General features: G+C 28.7%; 1 protein-coding gene across 1 annotated transcript in view; it reads right to left on the bottom strand.

Annotated features, from left to right (window-relative positions):
- Positions 1-6992: 6992 nt before the first annotated feature.
- LOC132941015 (uncharacterized) overlaps positions 6993-22129 on the bottom strand; it is a 41220-nt gene continuing 26083 nt past the window's right edge. The window contains exons 9-14 of the mRNA XM_061008863.1: positions 11270-11298; positions 11096-11203; positions 10265-10520; positions 8651-8845; positions 8335-8544; positions 6993-7345 (exon numbers count right to left, since the gene is read on the bottom strand). Of these exons, the coding sequence (XP_060864846.1) occupies positions 7155-7345; positions 8335-8544; positions 8651-8845; positions 10265-10520; positions 11096-11203; positions 11270-11298 (989 nt within the window). The 3' untranslated portion in view covers positions 6993-7154. The remainder of the gene's footprint in view (positions 7346-8334; positions 8545-8650; positions 8846-10264; positions 10521-11095; positions 11204-11269; positions 11299-22129) is intronic.

Here is a 22129-nt window from a genome sequence, read left to right as displayed (position 1 = left end):
AGGAGCCTTATATTAAATTTTCACGCCGTTTTACTCAACAAATAAAATTGTATTGATATTTATAATTACAAAAAATAAAAAAATTGAAAACTGATAATGTCCGTAGACAGCTCAAAAAGAGTCAAATTATTTTCAAAATTTTATTGTGTATAGAAAATGCTAAAACAAACATTTAGTGAAATTTTCAAGTATCTACAGTCACACGTTTTTTAATTACAACAAAATAAGAAAATCGTTACATGAGATATCGAGTGAATCATTGATTTAAAAAGAAAAATTTTTATGAATTCTCAACTCAAAATAATTTGCTATTTTTCGTGATTTTTCCGTATTTTGTCAAAATATGAACTTTAAATGCTTATAAATAAAAACTGTGACTAAGGATTTTTAATTTTTTTCATCTGCCTTTGAAACAATAACCTAGGAGACTTCTATCAAATTGTCAAGCTTTTTTACCCAACAGATAAAATTCTAATGATATTTATAGAAAAAAAAACTAAAAAAAATGGAAACTGAAAATGTCCGTAAACAGGTCAAAATAAGTCAAAATATTTGGAAAATGTTATGGTGTATAGAAAATGCTTATATTAACATTCAGTCAAAATGTCATGTAACGGTCATTTGTTTTAAAGTTACACCAAAAACCAAAATCGGTTTTCTCAAAAACAGATTTTGCGTAAAAATTCCCGTTTTTCTTTAATTTTTTATTTGTTTTTCACGTCGCGTTTGAAAACTACTGTTGAAATTTTTGCTTTTAACCCCCCCAAAGTACCAACTAGATTCACTTTCCTATCGGAAAAGTTACTGTTAACTACTAACTGAAAATCCAAGCACTTTTTCTGTCCTAAAAGGTGATGACAGACACAAAAAAAATGAAAAAAAAACCCACATCATAGTAAAATCAAAACATTCATCGCTTTGCTCAGAATCTAAAATATTTATAGGGTATTGAGTAATAAATAATAATTTGGGTAATTTAATTATACAGTGTACCCAGTTTTCGCGGACACACGGTATACTCACGAAGATATCCGTAAATGTGTAATCCACACGGCACACAGAGAGAACATTATTCCATTAGTGCATCGATATATTTGTATTCTTTTTTTTATTATTCTCTAACTATCTGTGGTCAAAAATAAAATAGGGAAACTGATCCATCGCTTATTCTACATTTAAAAGCCAGAATAATAATGGTTAAAATAAAAACGACAGTTTTATCATATTAGCTAACGGAATCGCCCATTATCCCCTATGCCAATGTTGATCTCAAGACTTAAATAATATTATTAATTATTACTATCACCAAGAGCCAGTATAAACAGGATTTGTAATATCCGACTCGTATACAAAAACTAAATTTAAAACTAAATGTTCCAAGTAGTCAGGGATTCTCCATTTCTAATATATAGCCTATATAAATTAAACTAAATGCTGGAATTCCACGGGCGGAATTCTGTCATCTATATTGATCAATATGTTTGCCCCCCCCCCCTCCCATCTCTTGAAGTCCCAATCAATAAAATCGTTATTTTAATACAATACATTTTTTAAACCTCTAATTTCATCCTAATTGAATATCAAAATATGTCTGTAAAAAAAAATCGTGATTATTTATTCATCAGATTTTTTGGTTTCAGAATAAACTACTTATGAGCTATGAGGAGTTTTTTGACCGAGCAAAAATTATTTGACAATTACCTGTTGAAAAAAAGTTTACTCATGAAAACCTTAAATATTCCATTCGGAAACGTAATTTACAATGCGCATGTAAGTACTAATGATTGTTATAATTTATAACACACCAAGACGTCTTTATCTACATGCATACATATAATATTTGAAACAAAAAAAATGTGCATAGTATAAAATATATTTATCATATTATATTTTTTTATCCTTGTATATACCTTGGTTCAACAGAAATCGTTATTGCTCTGTCTCCGTTCAGCGAGAAACACCAGCTGTGGCCATGTCGTTTAAACTTTTAAAGTTGTGAGTCTCGGGTCGGTAATAAACTATATGAAATATGTGTGTCGGCGGTGTATGATTCCGAAAAGGAAAAAAAAACACTTCCGTCTTCATATACGACCCACTCAGATGTAGGTACGTGTATTTTTTTTTTATTAATAATATAAAACAGGATACATTTCTTTAAAACCACACAACAATATATCGAACACATATTTTAGATATTATGTTGAGAAAATTGTATGATGTACCTATTGAAAATTTAAAAAAATATATATTAGTAAATTAATTATCGTTTTAGAAGCTCTGTGACTATAAAAAAATACTTTGCTTATCTTTTTTTTTTTATATTTTTGTGAATGACTGTATTGGATACTAAAGAATTATAAACATTATTTAAACAAAGATATTACACAATAGTTGAAGTGAAAAAGTGTGTGGTTAGTGTACCGCCCACTCCGCTCCATCTGTAACCACCCGTCAACCAATATGATTGCCCGCAGTTACAAATTCTATTTTTAGCGTTAGATTAACTATGGTATCTTATGCAAAAAAATCAAAAAATACCTAATATTTTTAATATTATAATAAATAATAATACCTAATTAATTTGTATCACGTACAATCAGAGATAATAAAAATTATCATCTACCCGTACAATGTAGTTAACAACTCCCATTTTATAAACTTCATCATATTGTTATAAATTATTAGAAAATCAATTCAGCATTTATTGTCACTTAGTAAATCTTCGTGATATAAAATTAAAAACATTTTTATTTTATAATTAGGTACCACGCATTCACAGAATGCCTCAAGTACGTAGATGAACTCAGCAGCCTTAACCTCCCCAACGACCTAGATGCAGCACTCCGCCTAGACGTGAACACCATCACACAAGTATTAAAATTCTTAAGTTCTAAATTATGTAACTTAATTTAATACAAAAAATAAAAAAAAAATTGCAACTAATAATTGAACTATAATTATTGTCGATATTAGTTAAGATCAATGATAGTAAAAAAAATTACCTATCACAAATGCATTGACTTTATTTTAACAGAATATAATGAGCCCCACTATAAACATGCTCGTGTGGGAGATCACGAATACTTATCCAACTATTAACAATGTTTTTGTTGCGTACCAAATCACAATAAAATATATTATTACAATGTTTGGTCACGTGAATGTATATTATAATACTTTACCGGTGTGGTGAGTGGAAATATATGAGCAGAGGCATATAATATATTATATTACTTCGTTTTCGAGCAGCATGTGGTGATTTAATATATTATTAATACGACACTGCCCAATTGTTTAATGACTTTAAACTTTCTACTATTTAGCCGTCGTGTAAGCGTATACCCAGCATTGCACTGAATTTTCTACTTGCGCATGACTTACAGAAATTTCGAGATATTATTAGGTACGATATAATCAGATATTATACTGTTGGAATTCCACACGGATCTCGCACGCATCGTTATAAATTATAACCACGATCTGATATGCATATACGATACGAATATCCTTATAATGGACAAGTCTAACCCAAGTGTATACACAAAACGCCGCAGCTACCTATTTATTGTTTATTATATTATATTATTATGTAAAATAAGGGTTGGCCAGATGACATAGGCGGGGGGTGGGCACCTTTCGAGGGTCGCCAAACAATTATTTACTCGACAAATTTATACTTGTTATGTTCGAATTATTGTCAGTATAAGGTAGGCACCTAAATACACACAATAACAGTACAACGAAACGCATAAATGGATCTTTTATCACGGACGATCATTTTGATCGTTTGAAAAACTCATATACTATTTCGTAGTGCAATATTTATATGCACACGCATAGTATATAAGATAATAATATAACAGTGGCCGGTTGGGTACCAACATTAATACATGAAATTTGCAACAAATTGAAGTACAGCTATTTCATATATACTACGCAGTCACAATATAGGTCATAAAATTATAGAATATATTATTGTTATTATGGTTAAGCGAAGTAAAACATGTGCCGGCTATATAGGGTATATTAGACCACAAGCCAAAAAGGCAAAAGCATATTATTATGTTTATAGTTTCGGCCCAAAAATACACTTAGGCTATAGATCGACGATACATATTGTCTTATGTATGCAATTTTGGTTTAAAATATAATACTAGGTAGGTAGTTGATTGCATCGTTTTAAAATTTTAACAAGAACTGATTTTTACTAACATTTAGAAAAGCTAATTTTTTTTTTTTTATAAACTAAAATATAATGGTTCTATAATATTGATATAATATTATGATAAATCGACAAGTCTTAGTATTCTCACTTCACATCATTCCAAAGTATGAGTTATAATGCAAAATGTTCTACAAGTTAATAATATTAAACTAATTGAATAATTGGACTTTTTTTTTTGAAAACTCAAGATTTAAATTTTTTCCTTACTCACTAGTACAATATTTATTATCATAATAAAAGTAAAATATATTAATTAAGTGGCAACATATTATTTTAATAAGTATTTAATCACTTCGATCATAAAACTTGTATAAAATGAGAAATATATTACCACATGAAACATGTGTATGGGAGCAGTCATGTAAACATTTGAATGTTACCAATTCTGGTACCTAGCTGCCTACGCCCACAATAATATTAAACGACTCCGTACTAGGAAAAAAATTTCAAAGAAAAAAAGTAGAAGATAAAATGAACATGCATATTGTAAATAAGTGAAAAGGGGAAACAAATTTCAAGCAAGAACGGTAACAACAGGCTACAGTTCACAATTTATAGTCAATAACATTGTTCTGCGAATGCCGGAATGCTGCAAGGAGGCCGTACTATACCTGCACCCGAAATCAACTATAACAGCTGAAAAATTCTTGCGATGCCAATTTACATCGTCACAAACTTTTTCATTAAATTTATTTTTCACATTGTTAATGGGTTGCGAATTTCACGGCAAACTAGAAGTATAGGTACCTATTATTTATTAAAGCATTTGTACCAAATTAACGATTAAAATCATATTCAATATGTGTTCGGTTCGACATTCATGTTTAGGTTCCCAGCACCGTGCTAACACTTAATCCGCAGAGAAAACATCAAGTGAAGGAAAATCCTTAGAATATTTCAATACACATTTATGTTTTAGAAAATAATTGAAATAAAATAAAATATAATAATATATAAGGCACAATTTAATAATCGTACGATTTAAGACACTTCTTTGATCGGACAATTGTTTGCTAGTAACTGATTGCGTAATAGAGAATAAATAAATATGTCTAAAGATTGGAATGTAAATTATAGAACCATACTGTCTTTTGTCTTTATAATTTGTATGATACACATAAACAGTAAATTGAATACATAATGCCATCTAGTGGACTGAAACTTTGTTTGTGATGATAAAAAAATCATTTCACACACAATCATGTGTACATGATAATCGTTGAACGTTTTAATGTCAGCTTGAAATTGTCCCTTTAAAAATGTACTCGGAATCCTGAAATACATTCAACTTCTTGTAATAAATGTTCTGGGCGAGATGTTAAAATACAAAATTTTATAAATTCTTAACTACAAAATAGTTTATACATTTTCAAGATTTTGACAAAATAAATATCATAAACATTTTTTTTAAACTTTAAACGCTTATAAAAAAAAATTGTCACCGCAATTTCGATATTTTTTAATTTGGGTGTGAAATGTGAATAATATGATAAATATATATTTTATCATGCATAAATCGAAAATAATTACTAATAAAAAGTAGATAAATTAAACTGTCCATAAATATTACAAAACGAGGAAAAATATATTTAATATTATTATGTCATACGTAGACACTGCTAATATAAATATTTGGTTAAAAATGTAAAGCCAACAGTTTTAAAATTTTGAATAAGTAATAAAAAATAATATTTAATTACGTCAATGACTTACTTTGAAAAAAATGCCAGTATACCTATCTCTATTTTTTCACCAATTATTTTATTGTGATTTTTATTTTTGATCTCCCTAAACTACCAACTAGATCTAATTTTCTACCAGACACCACCCTTCCAACATTTATGATCGAAACATTTTTTCAACCATCATAAGTGTCATTATAGACACAATAAAAACACATAATTGTTAAACCAATGCATTCGTTGCTCTGCTCAGAATCTAAAAACGTTAACAGCGTCGGATTCTTGTTCCTTGGGTGGATTTCGTTAAGCTCGTCCAAGTTTGAGAGCGACTCATCTTGAAAATTAAAATTCTGAACGGAGATGGGAATATATATTATATATATATAATATTGATTTTAGAAAGTTTTTCTGTTTTGTGTGTACATTATACACTATTAACGCTAGAGTGTTGCTCCGGAAGTTTTGCGTAGTAGCAACTTTTGAAATCAGCAGTTTAATCTTATAGCTGATACTTTGAACAGGCTTATTTTGGTTGCTCTAAAAAGAAAGGCTAACGGAATATTAAAAGAAAAAGTTCCTATATAGGCATTAGAAATATAAGTACGAAAAATTTTTATAATAACACGGGCTTAAATAAAAAAACTATTTTACAGGCGATTTGCGTTAAGATAATAAATTGCCTGAAATATTAAAATCGTATATTGTTTAACCAAAATCTTACAAAATATGGTGCTTGGAGGAGTATTAGTACTAAATACTTTTTTACTAAAAATATGTATACATTATTGTATACCCATGTAGGTCGTAGTAGATATTCAACAACAATATGGACCTCGTGCGATTATTTCACTCCTATACATAATACAGTCTACAACAACATAATATATAATATTAATTATATTAAAGAACTTATCTCAAGTAAGGGTAGTGTTACCACTGGGTGACCCCTACCATCAAATTTCTCATGAATATAAATATTTTTTTTCTTTTATCTCGTATTCTTATAATGTTCCTAAAAGAATAAATTGTATATAACGTATAAAAAATAAAAAATAAATACAAAAATATTAAAAAACACACATATTTTTTTTGTACTTTTAAAATATTATTATACATTTATAAACATGAACTTGATTTGTTTTAAGATAACACTAAAATCAATGATAAATGCGATTTAATTATCTGTTCTCATTGGCCATCGTTCATTCATTATATCGTTTTTTTTCATGGTATTCATTTGCATGATGCTATTTTCTGTACGATCGATAGAGTTTTGAAAACACTTGGTCCTTAGACGGAATAATGTGATTGAGATCCAACTTTACAAATTCCCAGCATTTAAGTTTTTCTGTTTCGGTCATGAACCAATGAGGAACGCACAAGCATTTTGTTTCGTCAATATTGCTGGTCATAAATTCTTTGTCCGTTACGTTTTCACCTTGCAATACGAATTAATTGAACATCAGTAATGCGATATGTATTGAAATGTATTATAGTTTTGTAATGATTAAATATAAAAGTACAATTATATAATTTAATATGCAGTGAAGGTGAAGTGACAAATCAATGATCGGGGGACGGAGAGGCCGAGCTGACCACGGGCGGCTCCTCTCTCTGGGCAGGCTACTGTCTAGAGAGTGAGGCCACCATCCCCGACCGGGCATGGCAGAAACCTACAGGTGCCCAATTTGAAATTCTGCCAAACCCAAAAAAACGCACGTGTTTCTTCCAACCGTTCCTCCCCCACTACAAAAACAACAAAAAACAGCTAATGGCCATAGTTGACGGGATTAAGCACAATAATAAAAAAAAAAAATCAATGATCTCACTCAAGTCCAAAACTGTACAAATACAACTATGTATTTATATTTTATATATCTTATTTAACTTTCGGGAACCTGCGAATAATAATATGAATGTCGGTAAATAGGTGTTTGACACATTGTATTACTACTTATGAAAATACGTCGTCTAGTGATGAGTAGCCTAATGAGATTTTTAATAGTTTATATTTTTTTTAATAACAACAAGCAACACTGGTCAAACCCATAGTTCATATTACATTTATAAAAAATATTACGGTTTGTTCGAAATGCATAAAGAGAGTATTTAATATCTCTTAATAATTATAGTATAATAATAATAAGTGTTGGTAAAACAAAAGACAAACAATTTTGTACTGCATATTTACGTGTGAGGGTTAAAATTATTAAATGTTAAATGTTTCTATTAATGTATGTTTATAAGATACCGAACCCCATAGCTTGTTAAAAATAAAATTGCCGCTGTCGAACCAACGTAACCTTGGCTAGATATATTCAGAATTTGTTTTGTTCCCTAAATCAGTAAATATTGGTGAGCTACAGGGTGCAGTATTAATTGTGTTATTATTATTATAATATTATCTTATTAATTTAATTTTGTTACCAATGTTAAAACACGAGTCTGGTAAAAACGCACAAGTGTCGACATATATATTTGTATATTTTTTTTTATACAATTTTTCCGAAGTCTTTCTCAATTTGAACCCCTCATTTCCATAACGGTTAACAATCTTTTTGATTTCCAAATGCAGTATTAAAGATATTTCACCTTCTAATACGAAGTGAGCATAATCAACATCTCCAGTTCCTCTTCCTATGACAAAAAAAATAATATTAGGTAGGTGTACCTACTGTCAATTTTTTTATTAATTTGAATCATCGTATCTATCGTATATTTAAAAATTGAGTATTTCATTTACCGAGAACATACTCGTGATCTTTTAATGTTTTAATAAATGAAATAGTGCTGCACTTGTTTAATTCCATCAAACTCAGGTGTTTAAAATATGAAGAATTTTTAATTGCAATTGCATTTGCATTCCACCGAAGTTGCAAATTATCTTTGATAATGTCCGTGAAATCATTTTTCGATATGCTAATCAATTCCACCGTACCTTTATATTTATGAATACATTTCAAATAATTATAATTTGTAACTTATGAATATTAATAATATTATACTTGTGTTATAACATATCATTATAATGGTAAACCATATTGTAAAATGTACAAATGTACAATAATACTTAATTTGGGTCGGTTGTATGGGAGCCTCAAACAGACGCTGATGGCTGATGAATTTATGTACTAGAACGTATCCAACGAAAATTTTATCTTTTGTAAAGTTTAAATTAATTAACCCCTGCCTGCCTCACGATTACACAGTCCCGTTCTCCTAAAGCTCGATTCAACATCCTTAGTATAGGTCACCGATATGCGCTCAACATTTCATTCCTCCAAAAACCCATCTCTGGTACCATTGATTCGCCATCCCTTTTTTTTCTCATAAATTTAAAAATACCAATCAGAAACACTCGAAAAATATCCAACATTTCTATACATCTCAAATCCACTAATTCTTTAAGAAACTAGCTATAAAGAGCCGTACATGAAACTTGCCAATGTAGACCTCTTATTTAATTTGGTTTAATCCTGGTAGCATTCAATATTTGATGATACGTTAATTAACATCTTACTATATTATGATTTCTCATTATTTTTATATGGTAAATCGAATACAAATCACTGTAGATACGTTATTATTTATTAACTATTAGGTGCAAACCTGTATCTCTCTAATAAATAAATATGGGAAAATTGGTTAATTCAATTTTACAGACCAAATAATCCATTTAGAAATATAAACTTAAATAGGTACTTTATGTCCTCAAATATTAAATAAGCTGCAGGTATTTAAATATTATAAGAAAGATTAAATTCGAAATAAACTATGAATTTCCATTGTTATTTTTTATGTATATTATCTTAAATTAATTCATAATACAGTATATAAAATGTATATTATGTATACAATAGGTAAATATAATATAATATAGTCAATGAAACTTATAAGGATACATAATTTGTATTAAAAAATATATTATGTATGCTCTATTCAACAATAATTACAAAACAAATTTTAGGGTTCATTTGTAATCCAACAAACCTCGCAGTTTATTGTCATACTATTATATGAAAACTAAATAAATTATGTGTCTTGATCCTCAAGCCGGAAGTACTATACTGTTGGGTAGTTCCTTAAAATCATGTTAACTCACGTTAAAATCACATAAACACCGCATATATGCCTATTGTAAAAAACCTTACAGATTGTATATTTTCTAAATAAATGAAAAAAAAAAAAAAAAAATGTGTCTTGGATATGTTTATAGTTTAAACCAATATTAAGACGTAATTGATGCAACACATTTCTATTAAGAACTTTTTATGTACACAGTTACAAAGTTACAACATAGAGAGGAATTTTTAGAACCAATATAATTGTCTAGTATCCACATAAAAAAAATGTTTACTTAATGATTGCACAGAATTGGTTCTAAATGTGTTGAACATAACAGCACTTTCGCCAAAAGATTGTTTTTCCTTCAATATGCAACGTTCAGTGTTATCCATAAGTTTAGTAACAGAATTTCGTACATCTTCAGTAATTACCACATGTCCTTTGACAATTAAATACATATTTGTCGATAAATGCCCCTGTTTCAGTATCCATCTACCAGGGCCATAACATGTATACGTTGCCCTTCTGATTAGAGCCATTTTAATATCCTAAAAATAAATTATTACTGTATAGGTAGTGATTTGTGTAACAATAAGATACGTGTCATTTGTGTAGTTGAATTTAAGAAATACCGAGATAAAAACAGTTTATATTTAATATTGCCTAGAAAATCGGATTATAATTATAATTTGTTTATTAGTTTTTTACCTTGTATAGGTAAATATTCTCAGACGTACGTCAAGACTTAGTTATCTCCTCCCGTCAACCCCATTAAGATCAATTTATTTGAGAAATATGTTGTTATTTTGTCAATTATAGTTTTCAAGATTATAGAAATAATAATTTCACAGTCAGCAAATAATATAAAAATAATAAAACCTGGTGGAGGGGTGATTCACGCAGACCCACTCTTAACTCTGTATCTATCTATAGCTAACAAACTTCAAAATGGTACAGACATTTAACAGATAATTTGCAAACTAGTTTTTGAATTTGCAAATTCTTATTTTAGCGTTAGTTCGGGTATAGACGATTTCATGCAGCAACAATATGTGTAGTCTGATTTCTCCGAACTTCCGCCAATATGTTGAAAATAATCAAGTTAATTAAATCGCCTACTTACAGTTGGACAAAGATGAAAAAATTTAAATCCTATTTCGAACATCCATTCGATTGATTGTAATTCAAGTGTTGTTCTCTCATCAGGTGGTTTGAACAAAATTAATTTTTGCTAAAAAAATTTTAAAAGGTTATCACGGTATTTATATTATAATATTTAAAAGTGTTACATACTCACAAAAACAGATATTTGAGATAATTCATAAGCTGAAAGAAGATTTTCCATACATATTGAGTCAAACAAATTTAAAGGAGCGTGTACATAATCATCGTGTTGTAGCCAAGGCAGGTTAGCAATCGCCGTACAAACAAAAGCTCTAAATCTTGATATCGGTTGTAAACCCTAACATTTTAGAATTTTAAATTTGTATTATAATACTACTGAATTTATTTATTACTTTACACGTCACATAGCCACTCTATAACTGGTAATATATTTTACGTCATTGTTTTGTAATTTTTTATCCATACAATTTCCAACCAGACGTACAAATTCATAAGAGCAGGTATACCTCTACTATGTGCAATGAAATTGAAACTCATCTCATCTGAACTACAATAATGAATATTTCACTATTCCTACCCTTGCCTCTCGCCGTGATGATGCAGATAGGTACTTCTTTTATTATTCTTCCCTTCTTAGTGACGCAGTGGACACTTCTCACCTACTCCCCTCAATCTCATTCTGCTTACTCCATAAGGAACCACTCACTTTTTACATTTCATTGCACCCCCTACGCACGGCCACCACCCTATAAATAGAATGCTCCGCCAGCTTAATAACTTGTTTTAGTTTTTCGGTTTCCTAGTACTACTTTAGTTAAACATTATAATATTATTTGTACCTATTCTGTCTCATGTTTTAGCGATCCCATACTTTTATTCCTCTTATACACTGTAGTTTTTCACTAATATTCCAATACTATTTGTTACGAATAGTACCTACACCACATAAAATTCCGTATGGCGTCAAAAAATAAATGAATAATAATAAGGTACAGTTACTAACCTTTTTTGTAAAATCGTCATGATGAGATAAACTCGTAACACTCATTATTTTAATACCTACTTCTTTTACAAAATAATGCAATTATAAACGCAAATAAAATAGAATTTTGATAAAACAAGCCACTGTGACTAGGTAACTATGCAACATTACTATAATGTAAACATTCTATTTTATTAAATTTATCAAAATGATTGGGTCATAATAATAATTTTTAAAAAAACCTATAGATGTCGAGTGTGCGATGAAAGTTGAAACGCTTATATTTATGTTTTATTATCACCAATTAAAAGGTTATTTATCAAAATGTACATCCAGCAGTTACAATTTTGTGTTGTTAGCTTAAATATCTGCTTAAATAATAGAGGGAATTGCGGTTATGACCTATTAGCAAACTGAAATGTATAAGAAGATTATCTGTGTTTTTCGTAATTTATTAACGATGTTTTAATTTTTAAGTGAGTTATGACACTACGAGTACCTAATACCTATATTAATATTTGAAAATGATTAAATTGACTTAAAAATTAAATTATTGTAAACGACCAACTATGTTCTCTGTCGACTGTCAGATTATGTTCTTACATTTAAATTTTATAATTGGTCAATTCACTTTAAGATTTAAGCTAACAATACGAAATTGAAACTGCTGGACTTAAAGTTTAGTATATTACGTGTAAATATGACGGAGACAACACATTATGCGGGTACGACGTGCTCTTAAAGTCTTAACCTTAAGAGGATGTCAACGCACTATTTGTTTTCTCTCTCTGACCCGCTCGCAATATAGAAATTTTACGTTAAGCAGAATCAACCCTGTGTTAATACCTACATTTAATATCGGAGAAAATTCACCAATTATCAAACTTTATGTTAAGAACATTACCTCTGTGGCTCTGTCCCTACAACGGATATTAAAATGTTTATGTAAATTATGAGTAGTATAAATACTTACAATTTAAAATATTGTAAAAAAACCAACCTAGGACGTAGGCAGGACCGTGATTAGAAATTTTACATCCCGGGGGCACTCATAAAATTACATCCCTCCTTTTTGCCGTCAGGGGGGAGGGAAGACGTCCAGTGTTCTAAATAAAAATTATAAATACCAATAAAAACTTACAAAACATTAGATACGTGTATTTTAAATAAAGGAACAAATTCAATTTAAATGTCCACACGTTTTTCTGTTTTTTTTTTTTTGTTATTGAACCGTTTATTTCAAATAATTAAGAACGATGGTGCAAAAAAAAATTGCAGAAATCATTATTTTGGAAGTTATATCCTTCAGAAGTTGGTGATTTTCTGTTTTTACGCACGCACACAACGTTGTGGTTTAAGATCCTATACTTATTTTGATGGGTTAAGAACAGCACATAATAATAAAGTGACACAAGTAGAAAGTAGTCGCTCGCTACGATGCTACGCTTACCAGGTCCGATCGCCAAAACCGAAGTCAGATAAAAGTTATTAATTATAATGAACATCGAACGAAAATATTATATCTTCTTATATAATATACATGTTACCTAGGTATCGTATAATTTATTAATTTCTAATTGGATGCTCAACAATGTTTTCTAAAATACAAATAATGTGTAAGTATGTAGGTATAATACCGAAAAAGATTTAAAAAATAAAAATTAAAAATCATGAACACATAGTAAGCAAAAGCTATAATTTTTTGTCGCTCTAAAAAATTGGCCGCTTGGGGCATTTGCCCTCCCCTAAATGCGCCACTGGACGCAGATAATGTTCTTAGCATAAATAGTTTGGTAACAGCTGAATTCACTTCAATATTAAAAGTAACAACACAGGGTTGGTTCTACTCGACATCAATTTACTGTGTTGCGCGTGGATCAGAGAGAGAGACCAAACGGTGCACTGACATCCTCCTAATATTCATACCTAAGGTTTGAATATATATAATGCAAGGTTCCTCGTATTAAGTTGGTATTAATTGAATTAAAAAAAAAATTATCGTACCCACATGCATTTTCTATGAGTGGTTGAATTTAAAAAATGTTGAAGGAATGTCGTCCGGTCATCCCAAAGATGGTGTTTGGTTCTTTCACCGTCGGTGTACAATATTGATTCCACATAATTCACATTATCTTAAATCGCAACATTTTAAATTTAATATTTAGAGACACTAAAACTAAACAAACTAACGATGTAATGTTTACTAACTTATACTGACTACTGTCAATAATAATATCACAGTGTAGTTTTATACTTTTATCACAATTAGTTTGATTGTAAATTGTACTAGGTATTCTAGATTTTCCGAAAAAATTATTTTTCTTTTACTCTTAATATTATTATATTTTACTTTTTCCATTATTACCGGAGACCGGTTTTCATGTCAGAAAAACGAACTACGTGGTAATTGGGTGTCAGCGAATAGGAACTAAATCGTTGTATCGAACACAATATTATATTATTTTGATACTTAACATCTTCCGATCAGGAAAACCATATTCTGCGATGAGTAGGTATATTTTGGACGATCGTGCATAGTTTATTTACTACACCTTCTAATCGATTTTCCAATTTTCGTTAACAACAACGCCATCTATGATCCGATAGTGAAAATTGCTAAAGGGTGGATAAAAGTGGAACAATCGCGAGCTTTTGTTACAATATAAGTTTTACGGAAAGATGTCGTTGCCAGTATTAAAATAGCAACGAAATAATATTATTTATAGAAAAATAATAAAAGACATTTAGGTACCTATTGTATGAATAGGTAAGTAGGTAACCTATATATTATTTTCGTGAAACCTTGAATCCGTCTCGTGTATCCATTATTTCAAAAATGTTTTTCGACAATGATGAATATGAGCGGATAAAAATTGACCTTACCTAATCCACTCTTTTCTTATCAACAAAGACCGTTCACCAACCTTCCTAAGCCTAACCATTACCTAACCAATATAATCAAACATATTTTTCAAGAATGCTCAAGATATGAATCGAGGCGCAAAACTCTAAACCTTCCACAAACTGTTGAAACTTAAAGAAGCCAAACTTTTAAAATAGTTTATTTCTAAATGATACATATATAAATCTTATAAAATATGTGACTTACTAAATAAACTCTAATTGTAAACAATATTCACTGTCACTCATAAATATTTCGAATAATCAATATTTATTTTTTAATATAATTGTTAGTTACTCGTGGACCATGGTTGGCAAATCGTTGTGTGAAGCGAGAAACTTTTACACGTATAAGATATGCAATTACGATGAGCTCAATGAGACCAATGACGTTGCGTAGATATTCTAAATTTCTTAATATATCTTAAAGAGATATTTTTTTACACAGCATCTTTACCAAAAAATTGCATACAGCCATAGACACAATAATTTAACATTAAAAAAAAAATTTAATGAACATTTTTTTGGTGTTACCTATGTGCTCTTTAATGTTATTAAACTTAAAAAATAAATATTTTTTAAGTAATTTGAATACATTTAAAATATATTAATTTTGTATTTATACTTAAATACTTTTAAAAGAAAGTATTTTAATACTTATTTTAAACACAATTTACACCAATTACACCATATTTAATATGTATTCTGAATACATTTTAAAAGTATTCTAAAGAAGACTGCCATCGACCGTTTTCCTACAGAGTAGGTCAAGTGTAAGTCCAACTGTCAGAAATATTTCAACATACACTTGAAGTATGAAAAAAAGTAAGCGTTTCGAATAAGCTCCCCCCCCCCCCATGACTTTTTTTTAAACCAAGCAGACCATATTTAAATTTAAAGTATTTATTTAACTATATAAACATTATAGTTTATAATAGGTATATATTATAGGTAACTACTATAGACTAATGGATTGTGTTAAATCCGTTTAAAATTTAAAACCGTAAAATAACAAACACCATTCGATCATAAGTGATTACAATATCGTCTTTATTTTGATTTTTTGTTTTTTGAAATGAAACTAGTTTTCAAAGAAAAAAAACTGTCACGACTCGATGGATACCGTGAGCAATCAATCACGATGCCGTGGGTTTGATTCCGGTCGAGGAAACTAGCTTTTTTGCATTTTTTTCAGATATATTTATTTATTTTAGATTCTGAGCGAAGCGATGAATGTATTGATTTTACAATGATGTGTGTTTTTTTTTTTATTTTTGTGTCTGTCATCACCTTTTAGGACGGTAAAAGTGCTTGGATTTTCTTCAATAGTAACTTTTCTGATAGGAAAGTGAATCTAGTTGGTACTTTGGGGGGTCAAAAGTAAAAATTTCCCAGTAGTTTTCACAAGCGACGTGAAAAACAAAAGAAAAATTAAGGAAAAACGGGAATTTTTACGCAAAATCTGTTTATGAGAAAATCGATTTTGGTTTTTGGTGTAACTCTAAAACAAATGACCGTAGGGACATGAAATTTTGACTGAATGTTTATATTAGCATTTTCTACACACCATAAAATTTACAAAATATTTTGACTCTTTTTGAGCTGTTTACGGCCATTGTCAGTTTTCAATTTTTTTAGTTTTTTTTTCTATAAATATCAATACACTTTTATCTGTTGAGTAAAAAAGCTTGAAAATTTAATAGAAGGCTCCTAGGTTATTGTTTCAAAGGCAGATGAAAAAAATTAAAAATCCTTAGTCACAGTTTTTATTTATAAGCATTTAAAGTTCATATTTTGACAAAATACGGAAAAATCACGAAAAATAGCAAATTATTTTGAGTTGAGAATTCATAAAAATTTTTCTTTTTAAATCTAAGATTTGAAAATGTAATATAAGATTACTCATAAGTTTGTCTACCTCTATCAAATAAAAAATGTCTAGAAGAAACTTAAATTAAATTTTTATGAGCGTCTGAAATTTATATTTTTACAACATTTGATATTTACTCGATTTCTCATGTAACAATTTTCTTATTTTATTGTAATTAAAAAACGAATGACTATAGATACTTGAAAATTTCACTGAATGTTTATATTAGCATTTTCTATACACCATAAAATGTTGAAAATATTTTGACTCTTTTTGAGCTGTTTACGGACATTGTCAGTTTTCAATTTTTTTAGTTTTTTTTTCTATAAATATCAATACATTTTTATTTGTTTGGTAAAAAAGCGTGAAAATTTAATATAAGGCTCCTGATATATCGTTCTAATAGCAGTTGAAAAATATTAAAAATACATAGGCACAATTTTTTTTTATAAGCATTTAAAGTTCAAATTTTGACAACATTTGACAAATTTATAATTTATTAATTATTTTGTGATTAAAAATTTATAAATTTTTAACTTTTATGGCTAAGGATTGAAAATTTAAAACAAGGCTCCACGTAAATAGGTTATATATAAATTACTTTATTCCCAATAATATCATCAAATATACTTGGTAAAATCATAGGCTGACTGACTGTTTTCGCTCAGAATCGTTTTTCTTATACAATGATATTATAATATCATTTAATTCAAATTTAACACCATCCATTACAGTGACCCACTTGTAACCTACTGTACAGCAGAGCGACATACACTTATCCACCTTTTTTATTTTTATTTTGTACAAAACACAAACCATAGAAACGTGTGTGTCGTGAAAGCTGACCTTGATGTTTTTTGTGTACCCTCTGTAAAGAAGTTTCACTTCATCTATGTCTGTAGCGTAATTTGGTCATGTTTGTGGGGGTTGATTGAAACATTTACATTGGTATACCGTACTTCAATATATTTGTGGAATAATGATTTATGTTTATTATGAAATAATATATATTTATTTTAGTTATTGTACAGCTAGGGGAGTCGGGTTTTTATGTATTGTTTCTATAAATGAATATTATACTATAGTTTACTTTACGATAGGTACCCTACCAATGTCACGTTGCAGTACCCAAGTTACCATTAGCAAGTTGCTAATAGCAACCGATGAACAATAAAATGAATTACGTCACCACCGCAACCAAAAGAAAAACGGACCAGCTAATTCTAGATACAATTTTTTTTTTCGTAAGGTTGATGAGATGCATAAAATATTAGTTATATTACTATAGCAACCTCAATGATATATTTTCTTTAATCAAAGTTTATTTTAAAAGTATACCTATGATTCAATGTTTTACCGTATGGCACACTACGTATTTTTTTATAACACGAGTTTATCTTTGAAATACCTGTAGGCTGTAACTCAAAAAGTTAGTAAAAAAAATCTGAACAACATTTTAACTACATTAATATAATATTTACGAGAAGGCTACGATAGGTAGGTACGAGGTACTCACCTAATATTTGTTTATGATTAGTCAAGCACTTTATTTAACGAGTGGCTCGAATAAATCAACCAGTAGTAACAAATATAAAAGTGTCAAACATTTAACGCCAGTCGTAAAACAATTATAAAATTCATCATACACACAAATAAAATTTATAATTACAATTTAATGCCATGCATACATCAATTTGGAAAAAAAAACATTAAAAGTAATTTTAAAATTATTATGCCTTATATGACCTTTGATAACAAATATATTCACCAAGGCCTCGTACTAAACCCTAAAAGATAATATTTTTTAAAAAAGGTGGTCAGGTGGGTGCTGCTCTACTGTACAGTAGTTATCTGTCATGTCTTTATAATGGATGTGTTATATTTGAATTCTATGATAAATCATTGTATACGAAAAATGATTCTGAACGGAGACGTTGTGCCAGCTTTGCATACTTGTATAAATAATCAAATTTAATAGTTAAAAAAAAATATTAATAAAAATCTAAAATATCTCATAAGCTATAAATAGCTTAACTTTCCGGAGAACTTTTTTTTTTGATAAATGTGGTAAAACATTTTAGGAACCTTCTATTAAAATTTCTCATGTCAGCTATGAAAAGAAAAACTTTTATGAATTTTTAAATGAAAAATAAAAGACGAAATTTAAAATTTGAAATATTTTCTCATGGATAAAAATGGCTCATAAAGAGTCAAAATTGTTTGAAAGTTTTCTAATGTATTGAAAATGCTAATATAAATATTTGCTAAATATTTTAAGGATCTACGATTATTTGTGTTGGAAATACAATAAAATCTCAAAAATCGATTAATGGGAATTCGATCCTTTACCGCTGAATATCAAACATCGTATGATTTAGTTAATTAAGTTAAAATGCTCATAAAAAATGTATGTTCCATTTAAGCATACCTTTTTTTTATAAGTAGAGAAACTTATGTGAAATCATCTATTAAAATTTTTACTCTTAGCTAGGAAAAGAAAATCTTTTATGATTTCTAACTGAAAAAAAATTTACAACACTTTAAAAATTTCTCATGGCTATAAATAGCACAAAAAAAGTCAAAATTCTTTGAACATTTTACCATGTATGAAAAATTGTGATTTTAACATTTTGTGAACATTTTAAGGAGCTAAGATTATTTTTTTTTTTTGAATTATAAGTAAATATCAAAAATTGATAGATGAAAATTCTTTAATTTACCAATGAAAATCCAATATCGTAAAAATGTTAAATTCAAACGCTCATAAAAAAATTTATATGACTTTCCGGTAAACTTTTTTTTTGTTTAAAGTAGAAAAATTTGTAGGGAATCCCTTATCAAAATTTTTAACGTTAGCTATTAACGGAAAAACTTTTATGAATTTCAAACTGAAAAATAGTTTGAACATTTTCTGCATTTTGACGATTTTTGTCAACATTTGAACTTTAAATGCATATAAAAATAATTGAGCCTATGTATCTTTAATACTTTTTAACTTATTGAAATTTATAAGGGACTCAGTATTATATTTTCAAGCTTTTTACCAAGTGAAAAAGTTTTTATCAAGAATAATTTTAAAAAAGTTTACAACATTTGAAAAATTTCTCAAGGCTATTGCTAGGTCAAAAAGAATCAAAATATTATTTTAATGTTACCAATTGTGTAACATATTTATATAAATATTTGGTGAAAATTTCAGAGTCTACAGTTATTAATTTTTGAGTTACACCAAAAAAATTGGTTATGCGTAAAAATTACCCTTTTTTTGTTTTTCTTGACGCTTTCTAAAACTGCTAGGAATTTTTGATTTTGACTACCCAACAGTACTATATAAATTCACTTATCAATCAGAAAGGATACTGATTTTGAAAATTCGACCATTTTTACTACCTAAAGTGTTAATCTATTATGGATTTAACAAAATGTCAAATTATTGTTTCATAAAATTAAAAGTTATACAATCGCATTATAAAGTGCACTTGGTGATAACTTAAATAAGCCAACCAATTACTTTTAAAATGAGTCAAGTTAATATTTTTCTCCGTATTAACTTTGAACTTTTTGAGTTGAATATATTGTTTGTTAGACTATTTATTTGTAACTTTAAGTTCTTAACCTTAGCTTTATTTAACTAACTCAAGTGACGGTTCCTTCAAAAAAAATATCCCCGTAATCGGTTTTATCATAAAGTAATATAGGTAAGTACCTATATATGTCTATAAAACGGAGATAATTGCATATAATACATTATATATTGCATATATTATAATACATATTATTCTGAAACAAATAATAATAATAATAATGAGAATGAAACAGAGCAAATACTTTAAAATTATGAAACTGTATAGTAATGTAATGAATATTGAATGTCAAACGTCTACCAAACTAAAAATAATAAAGGTAATAAAAAAAAACCATTACAATAAACTATTCAAATACCTACTAACACTAAAAACGAAATGATAAATATTCATTGCTATACGTTTTCGTAGGAAATGTGCATACACGAATACAACATTGTCTTCGTTATTATTATAGTGGACGATACAAAACAAAAAAAAATGTTCTATTGACAAAAATAAAGTACAAGTACCTTAGTTATATTAAAAATACACGACCAATAATAGATTATAATAGTTTTATAACATTTTTCAGTAATATAAATACCTATAACCTACAAATAAGTACGAGTTTCCATCGGTGGAAATTTTACTGAATTTAGGGCTAAATTGTTCTCTACAAGATAAAAGTCACAAGGGTTTATTATTATATATTTTATACATTAATAAATATTCAATAAGGGGGGGGGGGGTCGGTTAGCCTCAATCACTCTTCTCCTCCTCACCATCACGGCCATGAGCACGATATATTATTTAACTATAAATTATAATACTTATTTTAACATCAAACGCATACAATATTGATGAATAATATTATTCATATTATATAGTTTTATTATAGGCGGGCATGCATATAGTTTCTACCAGAAAAAAAGCATTTAGTTTCCTCCACCTATCGTTTAGCCAAATTTAAAAAATGTGTAAAAAAACGGTTTTTGTTTCCACCCAAAATGAATTCTTTAAATGTGTTTTATAACTTAGTAAAAACTTAGTAAGTATACCAATGGATTTAAATTTTAAATAATTTCTGACCATATAGATATATTATTTATTTAGGATTTTTGTGACTAGGATAATGTAGGATAATTATTATTGTGAGTAATAAGAATATTTTGATTTCTTGTTTATGGATGTCCTATGACTATAATTTTTTTTTTCTGTTTAAACTAATTTGGACAATTTGTGAACTGTTAACATAGTGCCGGTCTCGCTCATATGATTGTGCCCCTGGCCAGTTAATCTGCAATGGGCCCCAACAAAGCAGTTACTGAAAAAGGTAGTCCAATTTTTTTTAATATGAATACTGCACACTTATCATTTTTACGTTTAAAATATAAAAACTCTTGTTCTACTATTAAATATTTCGGTAGGGGGGGGTCTGGACCCCTGGACCCCCCCAAGTTACGGCCTTGGGTCCCAACGTCACTACGGCTATTCGTTTTTGAGTTACGTGAAAAATGACACTCATCATTGTATAAAGTCAATACATCGGTCCACTCAGAATCTAAAGTGAGAATACCAATGTATTGTATTATTATAGTATGTGAAATATGACAACGTGTTGATGAAAAAAATTTAATTAAATTCGAATAACCGTCTCGATACGTGCGGTGATGAGTCGACGGTAATGTTCGTAAGTCGTTATTATAATGATGT

Source organism: Metopolophium dirhodum, chromosome 3, assembly GCF_019925205.1.
Source record: "Metopolophium dirhodum isolate CAU chromosome 3, ASM1992520v1, whole genome shotgun sequence".
Lineage (NCBI taxonomy): Eukaryota > Metazoa > Arthropoda > Insecta > Hemiptera > Aphididae > Metopolophium > Metopolophium dirhodum.
This window is presented reverse-complemented; position numbering and strand designations above follow the sequence as displayed.